Source organism: Acartia tonsa, chromosome 9 (genome assembly GCF_053477335.1).
Source record: "Acartia tonsa isolate MP-2025a chromosome 9, ASM5347733v1, whole genome shotgun sequence".
Classification (NCBI taxonomy): domain Eukaryota; kingdom Metazoa; phylum Arthropoda; class Copepoda; order Calanoida; family Acartiidae; genus Acartia; species Acartia tonsa.
In genome coordinates, this window is record NC_137268.1 from 20,970,867 (window position 1) to 20,979,452 (window position 8,586).

Consider the following 8,586-nt stretch of genomic DNA (forward strand, 5'->3'; position numbering starts at 1 on the left):
ATATAGTGATTATATTTGATAATAAGACAAGACAAACTATACTGTCCCTCATATAGGTGCTGAAGATGTGTCCGCTGAATCCTTGGCTGCTGCCGCTGTCGCCGCTCTGGTACCTGTAGGAGGCGAGGGACGTGCTGGCTCGGTGGGGGCTGAAGATGTAGGGGCTGGTACTGCGTTGGCTCCAGCTGCCGCGCCGCCAAGTGGCGGGAAATCACCTACTCTACCAGCTTCCTCAGCACGTGGGACTAGCCCAGGGTCAGCACCTCCTTCCTCAATGGGACCCTGCTTGGACACATACTGGTCAGCGATCTGAATAAGTTCCGAAATATTAATTTTAAGTTCTTTGAATAAACTATGGTTGGGGACGTTTGATTCATAGGCACTTAAGACAAGAGATTTGGCAGAGAGCAGAGAATTAATCTCGGGCAGGGGCTCCAACAAGCCGTTGAGCGTAGGGGCGAATGGGTTAAATACTCTAACCCATTTCCCTTTATAATCAATCTTTGAATTGAAATGTACTACTTACACCTACTGTTTAAACATTATATTAGAAACCCTGAAAAAAAAGAAAAAAGCTTTTTTTCGCCCTTTTTTAATGTTGAATATTCTTGTTTTAAAATGGGGTTTTTATCTTCTATTTATCCATTACCTAATCTAGAGGATTTGCATTTTTAAATAAATTTAACCATTCAATAGATTAAATTTTTAAGACTTTATCGGTTTTTGAATTGGCTACAAATAAGATTTTATATTAAGTTAAACATTTTCAATATTACTAAGATTATATTTGACTCATAATGAAATGAAAAAAATGCCCTTAGAACGGAATTCATTTGGGAAAAATCAAGAAACCTATACATAATTTTGAGCTCTCGTTGAGGGTCAACACATAGTAGAATTAACGACATTTGCATCTGCCCCAAATATATTATATTAGATTTATTTTGTTGAAGTTTGAAGCTTTTTAAGCCAGTAGTAAATATTGAGATATGATGAGGAAACACCGAGGAAACTGTGTACACATTCAGAAATTCAAATTCAACTGACCTGGCTGGCCCTTTCGTGCAAAAATATGCACAATATTTCAACCAATGACATGTCTCGGTTTTACTTCCACTGTTATCCTATTGGCTGATTTTAAGAATATGTTTCTAGACTATCTCTATTTATACAATAATAGCTAAGTTTTTAGTTTAGCTATTGGGTAGCCTGATTGTATACTGTTAATATATCCTAATTTGAGGTCCTTAGGACTAACGTACTGATTCTCAAAGATCTAAAGGGATTAAACAATTGGCGATAGATTGATCAATCAAAATTCGAAAGTCCCCAAAGTTGGTAAGCCAACAAATAAAAAAAAACTTTTATAAAACATTGGGGACTAGTTTAATAAACAGTCTAAAATCCCCAGGCCCTGACTCCCTGAATGATTGTACTGTTTGTGTTATTATTTAGAACAAGTTTAGTAATGGATTTATTATTACTTGGATATTGCACCAGATTGACATGTTCTTTAATAAAATATACAACTCAATAACGATTTCATCCTTCCATCCCCTCCCCTCCTACTGGACGAACGAACTGACTAATAAATGAGTTCCATGTTAGCAAGATAATAAAAGAGAATTCATCCCCTGTCATAATATCCACGTATATCTTACATCCATTAGTTTAGTATAAATAGAGTTCATTTCATCCTTGTAATATCAGTTTAATTTTATTTTAAATCATGAAGTCTGTTGTCCTGTTTGGTAAGTTTTTATTTTATAAAATATTATTATTTTATTTTTTTAAAGCAAAGTTTTTCTATAATTAGGGTCGGCCCGTCCGTTCGTCCGTAACGCAACTCTATAATCATTACCAGAAATTCTGTACGTCTATTTTAAACATATTGCTTTTTATTTGTTAACATTAAATATTTATGTGATGAAATAATCTGATTGGTCCGACTTTTGAATTTGGAATACTGATGCCTAGGACAACAAAGTACATTGTTATCTCTATAATAAAGTCCTATAATGTAAATATGTCCTTAAACAATATCCTGTACTTTTCAGCAGATTTACTTACAATTTTGTTGCGTTCGACATTTATATTCTGATTATTCAGTTCTAATACTATAGCCCAGAGCTTCGCTTTTTGGATGTTGTCATCCTTGTTTATATATAAAATAAACGATTTTCTTGTCCGTCCGTTTCGATGACTGGGAATGCGATTGTAGCTTCTATCTATGATAGACAGCTGAAATATTGCCTTATTATTATTTAGCATTTGGTAGATAATTTATTTTGTCGGTCTGTTGGTCATGCATCCAAAGAAATTAATTTTCATAAAGGTTTTGTGATTTATATGATCAATTGTATGTCCTCGCTCTTTTATTACTTATTAACTGTACATCTTCTCTATAATTCACTTTGAAGGATTGCCAATTCACGATTTTTTCGTTGCTTTGCTACTTATGGATTTTGTAATCCTTGTCTTTTTTAAGTGAGAGGTTCTTAATTATTCTATTTTTGTGATTTTTTAAAAATAGCTAGTGGGTGCTGTTAGTAAATAGTAGATGTAAAATGATCCATATAATTTAGAAATGCAATTGTTTTTTTTTTGTAGACCTCTTTCAAAGTAATTTAATTTTTTTTTTAATTCTGTGTATTGTGAGGTACTAAAACGCAATAAAAAATGAAGAAAATTGCCATTATGAATACAAATATTAAGATATTTAATTTGACACCTTAGTTTTTTAACTTTGTTATGTAATTAAATCAAAAAATCTACTTTGTTGAAGCCCGGTGAATCAAAACTTTGAGCTTTGGCAGCTCGTCACGAATGGGTTAAAACAAAATCACAAAGGTTTAAAAAAGGATATAGGAAACTTTGATATTGTGATAGATTCTTGTTTACCCTGATAAAATGTTTCTCTCAGCTGACTAATTTAAAGATGCCCCCATTCCCCTTATGATTTTATCCGATGGAAACTTTTTATGTAAATAATTAAGACAAATAAAGAATCTAATAAAAATAACAATAAATTGATGGCCTTAATTCCCTTGTTACGCTATCCACGTTTTCTATATCCATGAAAACAAATGTGAATATTTAGGAGTCCTTTGCACAGCCGCTGTGGAGGCAGGACAACCAAGGCTGTTATACACCCATTACAAGACCCCCGAGGGCTGCTATGGGAACTGTCCACTACCCTCTTATTACCCTAACTACCAGGTAGGTGAAAGGCTCTAATCGTATTTATTTACGCTGGTTAAGAACCAGTTCTGAGCTGTCTGAAAATGGCTGTATTGTACCGTATCGGACTATTTTTCACGAAAAATAAAACCATTGAATTAATCTCTGTTTCATTGTCCCGAGGCTAATAAATGTTATTTTTTCTATTTTTTATCTGCGGAAAACTGCAAATAACACAGTGTTATAAATTAAACATGTATATTAATTTCTAATTTATTAACTGATTAACTTTTGAGGATTCTTGTTTTTTTTTAGTTCATACCTGTCCAGGGCAAGCATTACCTTCCTGGATACCTGCCGCAGGTGCCAGCTCTGTATCCTGGAGCCACTGTGGTTGCTCCTTTAGCTGATGTCCAAGTACCTGCTCAAACCGTATCTGCCACGGCTCAATTACCCCCCGTTGCTAATCAAGGTATAATTTAAGTTTGTTCAGCTTTAGTTAAGCTTTTCATTACTTGTAGAAAATGTCTTATTTGCTTTTAGTATACTACTTCCACTTATTAGTGTAATAGCGGTTACTTGATAGTTGTTAGAAAACTTCGAAAATGGTACAATATTATAAGCGAAGCATGCCTATGATTAAATCCTAAAATATTTTCCTATGAATATATTTCCTTTTGTTTCCTGTATTTACGCCTTTTGCAACAAATTTACGTACAATTTTGTTTAGACTTTTAAATTAATATTCTACTTATTAAGTTCTGACCAGAGACAGTTCTTACACTCTACAAGAATGTAAGTTTGTTCTAACGTTTCAGACCTTTGCTTAAATGGATGCTGTCTTCCTTTTTTTATTAAAAGGGAGGGGGCGGTAGTGACACTTATTGAAACCAAAACTTCAGGAATTCAACTTAAGTTACAGCACTGAAATTTGGGATGACAGTCTCTTTAAAGAGGTACAATTTGGAACTATGAAGAAAAGTTGGTGCTATCGCCGTTTCCCGCCAAAAACAATTCGACGATAGCGGCGGTTCCGCCGTCGTTTCTTTAGTTCCATATTGTACCTCTTTAAAGCAACTTCTAAACCAAATTTCAATGCTGTAACTTAAGTTGAATTCCTGAAGTTTTGGTTTCAAAAAGTGTCACAACTGCCCTTCCCTTTTAATAATAAAAGGACAATCTTCATTAAACACGTATGGTCCCTCAGATGTCAAAACTTTATTTTAGTGTTTGGCCAAAATGACTTAGCAATTGTATCTGTAAGTACGTCTAATAACACCCTATGCTATTTTTAAAATCCTAGAAAATTTTTTTTGCAAGAAAATTGCATAAATTTGCAACCTTTTTTAGAACCACTACATAACTCGAGTTTTAAAACTTTTTATATAAAATCCTTTTTACAAAAAATATCAATAATTACTTAAAATTAAACCTGAAAGAAAAGAAATCTCATTACACGTGTTAGTTTGCATTTTTTAGGTCTTTTTTTGAGGAAAGTATAACTTCCACATTTTTGACAATAATTATATTTTTTAACATTTCAAAGTAAAATATAATAAAACTTAAACGATTTTTCTTGAATTATCAGTTGAAAATTTCATCAAACATGCAATTTAAGTGATGAAAATTTAATAAAATCATTTTTTGAATGTTTAGAATTACCAATTTTCTACATTTAAAACAAACTGTTAACAAAATTTAAAATCATTCTAATATATAACTTTAAAAATCAATAACATTTTATAAAATGATGTTTTAAAAAATAAATCATTAAAAGGTATTAAAATGCATTTTAAGTTGCTTAAAATTATAACGAGAATATCTTTTTACACTTTATTCTTTGTAATAGAGATTAATCGTAATTTGCTGAAAATGAAACATTTAATAAACTAATTGAATCTTTTTGTGACCATATTTAAAATTTTTAATTTTTACACTAAGGTGTTTTTTAATAAAAATCTTTGTTAATTTCTGTTTTACGACAAAAAAAGAAAGGGACTTTTTTACTATTTCTAGGTTATCTTATGCAATTTAAACTATATAATATGAAATAAATTTTAATTGTCTTTCTTTTGAGCCACAAAATACTGTAAAATGTAACATATATGCAAAAATAACAATTTTTTTAATGAATATTATAATATCCTTATATGACATTGCGTCAGAGCTTATTCTTTAGATCATATGTTCATGAAAAGTAGCCATAACTTGGAGGGTTGCACTATTTGTTAGAATATTAAATAAACTTGAATGGTAAAAATATTAGCATATCCTTTGTTAATTCAAATGCTTTAGGTATATTATTCGGAAAGTTAGTTAAAAAAGAGAGCATTTGCTGTGTATACTGTTGAAAGACTTTCAAAAATGTGAATTACAAAGCAATCCTAAAAGATCGGGCCGTAGGCAAGTCTTGGTCGATTGGGGGGTACGGGGGTTTTCTGATAGCAATTTGCGTTATTGGTATACAAGGTAAAAAAACAATATTTTAAAGAAATTCTTTAAATAAAACCCAACGTGTATTGGCAGTACAAACATCTTCATGCTAGCAGACATATGTTTATCAAAATTAAAGAAAAGTATTTCCACAAGAAAAATTATTCAGGTTTCTACTTTATAATTTTAAATATTTTTTTTCTGATAAAATGTTTGACATATATCATATAATCATTTACCAAAAAAAATATTTTGATAATTTAGATTTCAGAGAATATGAAAACCCTCAAAAACTAAGACGACATTTTGCATCTTCTGCTATGACATTTAAGAAAAAAAATTTAAAAATCAAAATTTAGTATGAAAACTATTTTTATCGATTTTTCTGAAGGTATTATCGTATTCTATGGGTTTTTCATTATCATTTACTTATATCGAAAGTGCCAAACATTGTACCCTAACTTATTCATTTAATAAAAAACCAGCCGTGTAAAGCAAAGGTCTGAAACGGTAGAACAAACTTACATTCGGGTAGAGTGTCAGAACTTAATAAGTAGAATAATAATTAAAATTTTACATAAATTAGTTGAGTTCCTTTGACTTTTAGTTTTGGTTACAAAAAGTGTGACAACCGCCTCCCCCCTTTTTACCGCTTTTCTAATTTGAGTTGCAGAGATCCCATTGTTTCCTGCTGGACCTGTTGCAGCTGTTAGATTTACTGGCAATGGCGATTTTACTGCTGAAGGTAATTTTTTTCCTGTCTTCGAAACTGATTAATATCTGCAGGATAAGAACCTCTTCCAAGCCTTATTGAAAAAACATGTATAGCATCATTTCCACAGATATTAAAATATAGATGTCTATTTACCAGTCTGTTAGTCTGTACGTCTGTAATGCTAACCGTAGAGTGTTGATTTCTCAACTGCAATTTTAGAAATGCTTTTTTTGTGAAGGTGCTCTTCACCTTTCAACATTCAGTATATACCTTATTTGGTCTGTTAGTCTGTCTGTAATGCTACAATATTAATTTAACTATATGTTTTCTGATTTTCTTTTTAACACCTTCCGTAATTTTTTCCTTTCTCTCTTTTTCTTATAAATAGTGAACATATGCATTATAACTAGCTTTGTCCGTTTGTGCATCTGTGATTCAAATGTGCTTTGCTAATTATGAATATTGTAATCCTTTGTCTTTATTGTGAGATTCTCGCATACCCAGATAAAATGTTTCTCCCAGCAGGCTAATGTAACTATCCCATCCTCTCCATGACCATAGCTTAAATTATTGACCAATATCTTAGAATTATATTAGCAACCTAAATTAGCAACAAAAGTTTAAAATATCCACATTTTTTATATCTATTTTTATAAAAGTGAATAATTGTGCTGCAGGTACTGGAAGCTCATTCTTTGCTGGCGATGGAGTGGCCAACTTTAATGGACAGTTCCCAATTGGATTCTTTGCTGGACAGGGTGAGGCTCAGTTCAATGGCGCTGGACAAATCCAGGTATAGCTTCAATGTTATGATTCCAGAAACTTTAAATTTATTTTCCTATCTGCTGATTTTTAAGATCCACCAGATTATTGGAACATTGTCTTTGCCTTTCAGGGAAAGGTCCATATAGCCCTTGTCCCCTTAATTCTTTTCATTCAAGTTACTGACCATTGGCATTTAGGTTGCAACTGTTCCAGGAATGGGAGCTGTAGGAACCTTCGAAAACTTCCAGGGAGCAGGAGCTTTTGAAGGACAGGGTATGGTTGGAGCCTTTGGAACTGGACAGGTATGAATAGAAGCAATGCTTCCTATGGTCGTTGATGGGTTAGTCAATAAGGGAAAAAGCTAAGTAGCCAATTGAGAGAAACTTTTTATCATAAAACTAAAAAAGGAATTTTTATACAACTTTAATTTATGTTTAGATTTTATCACTTATAACTGTACCAAAATGCGTACACGTTCCAACCAATAATGTGTCCGTTCTTTTTTGGTTTAATTTACTGATTAAAGATCTAGATCTGTTGTATTTATTTTTTTTAGGTTGGTGCTAGTGGAACTGGAGTAGCTGAATTTATTGGCCGTGGAAATGTTGGCATCAATGGAATTGGACAAACCAACATCAATGCTCCTTTGTTATTTTAGACTCTCTGATTGATAATATTTAAACTGTTAATATTTTAGTATGTTTTATTTATGAACTAAAAATTTTTCAAAAATATAACAAATAAAGTTTTAAAGCAAGTTTACCCGCAACCTAGCTTTCCCTTTATATACTAACTTTAAAAAAAGAGTAAAATCTAAAGTAGATCGAATAATAAATGAAAATTTATAAATTTACCTCGACCCAAGTTGAAATAATATCATTTAAAAATCAATCATACCAACTCTAACCCACGACTGTAGCGTATAATGTAGAGTAGAGTAGACAGTGTCACAATCAAGAACATTCAAAAAATTCTTTTTAATGCTATGTTAGGTGCGCGAAATAAAAAGCGTAACCCAGCTTAAAAGATAACTAAATCAATTCGGGGGAAAAATCACGAAACATATCGTAAAACACGTATAACCATATTACCATGAATTTCGCAGGACAAAACTAGCTTATGGAAAATAATATCTCCAGAAAACTTCGTCGCTCGTATTTGAATGAAGTTTATTAACCCTTTACAGTCGGGCCCCTTGCCGCACCTTAATCGGTCGGGGGGAGGGGGGTACGTTCAATGCCCCCTCCTATTATTTCAGTTTCTATCAAAGCTAGAGGGCTAAATTTTTGTGGAAGTCCCCTGTTTGATAATGAATTTCCGACCTTTTATAAGTCTAAGTCAATTTTCACTTCCTTCACCCTTTTATTCAACAACCTTTGTTTTTAGGTCTTTTTTATTTAAAAATTTCAAATGGCTCTAATTCTTATTTTTGAAGCTAGAAGAACAATTTTTTTCCAGAAAATGTTTATCTTTATGTAAATTTTACATTAGAT

The 8,586-nt window shown here is 32.1% G+C and overlaps 1 protein-coding gene across 2 annotated transcripts; it reads left to right on the top strand.

Annotated features, from left to right (window-relative positions):
- Positions 1-1,515: 1,515 nt before the first annotated feature.
- On the top strand, positions 1,516-7,854 carry LOC145328478 (uncharacterized). Of its 2 annotated transcripts, none has more exons than XM_080172180.1 (7): positions 1,516-1,751; positions 3,101-3,219; positions 3,496-3,652; positions 6,287-6,358; positions 7,006-7,121; positions 7,291-7,395; positions 7,650-7,854. In XM_080172180.1, the coding sequence occupies exons 1-7, from the start codon at positions 1,730-1,732 to the stop codon at positions 7,749-7,751; spliced, it is 693 nt and encodes a 230-aa protein (XP_080028306.1). In that variant the 5' UTR covers positions 1,516-1,729; the 3' UTR covers positions 7,752-7,854. The 2 variants fall into 2 exon arrangements, with proteins under 2 accessions (XP_080028306.1, XP_080028305.1); XM_080172179.1 differs by having other exon boundaries at positions 1,616-1,751; positions 6,281-6,358.
- The last annotated feature ends 732 nt before the right edge of the window (positions 7,855-8,586 follow it).

What these genes read in the sequence shown, in the direction of transcription:
- LOC145328478 (XM_080172179.1), top strand. Translation starts at nt 1,730, where the DNA reads ATGAAGTCTGTTGTCCTGTTTG. An exon ending in GAAGTCTGTTGTCCTGTTTG is followed by an intron (nt 1,752 to 3,100) that starts GTAAGTTTTTAT and finishes GTGAATATTTAG; the next exon opens with GAGTCCTTTGCACAGCCGCT. An exon ending in ACCCCCCGTTGCTAATCAAG is followed by an intron (nt 3,653 to 6,280) that starts GTATAATTTAAG and finishes TTCTAATTTGAG; the next exon opens with TTGCAGAGATCCCATTGTTT.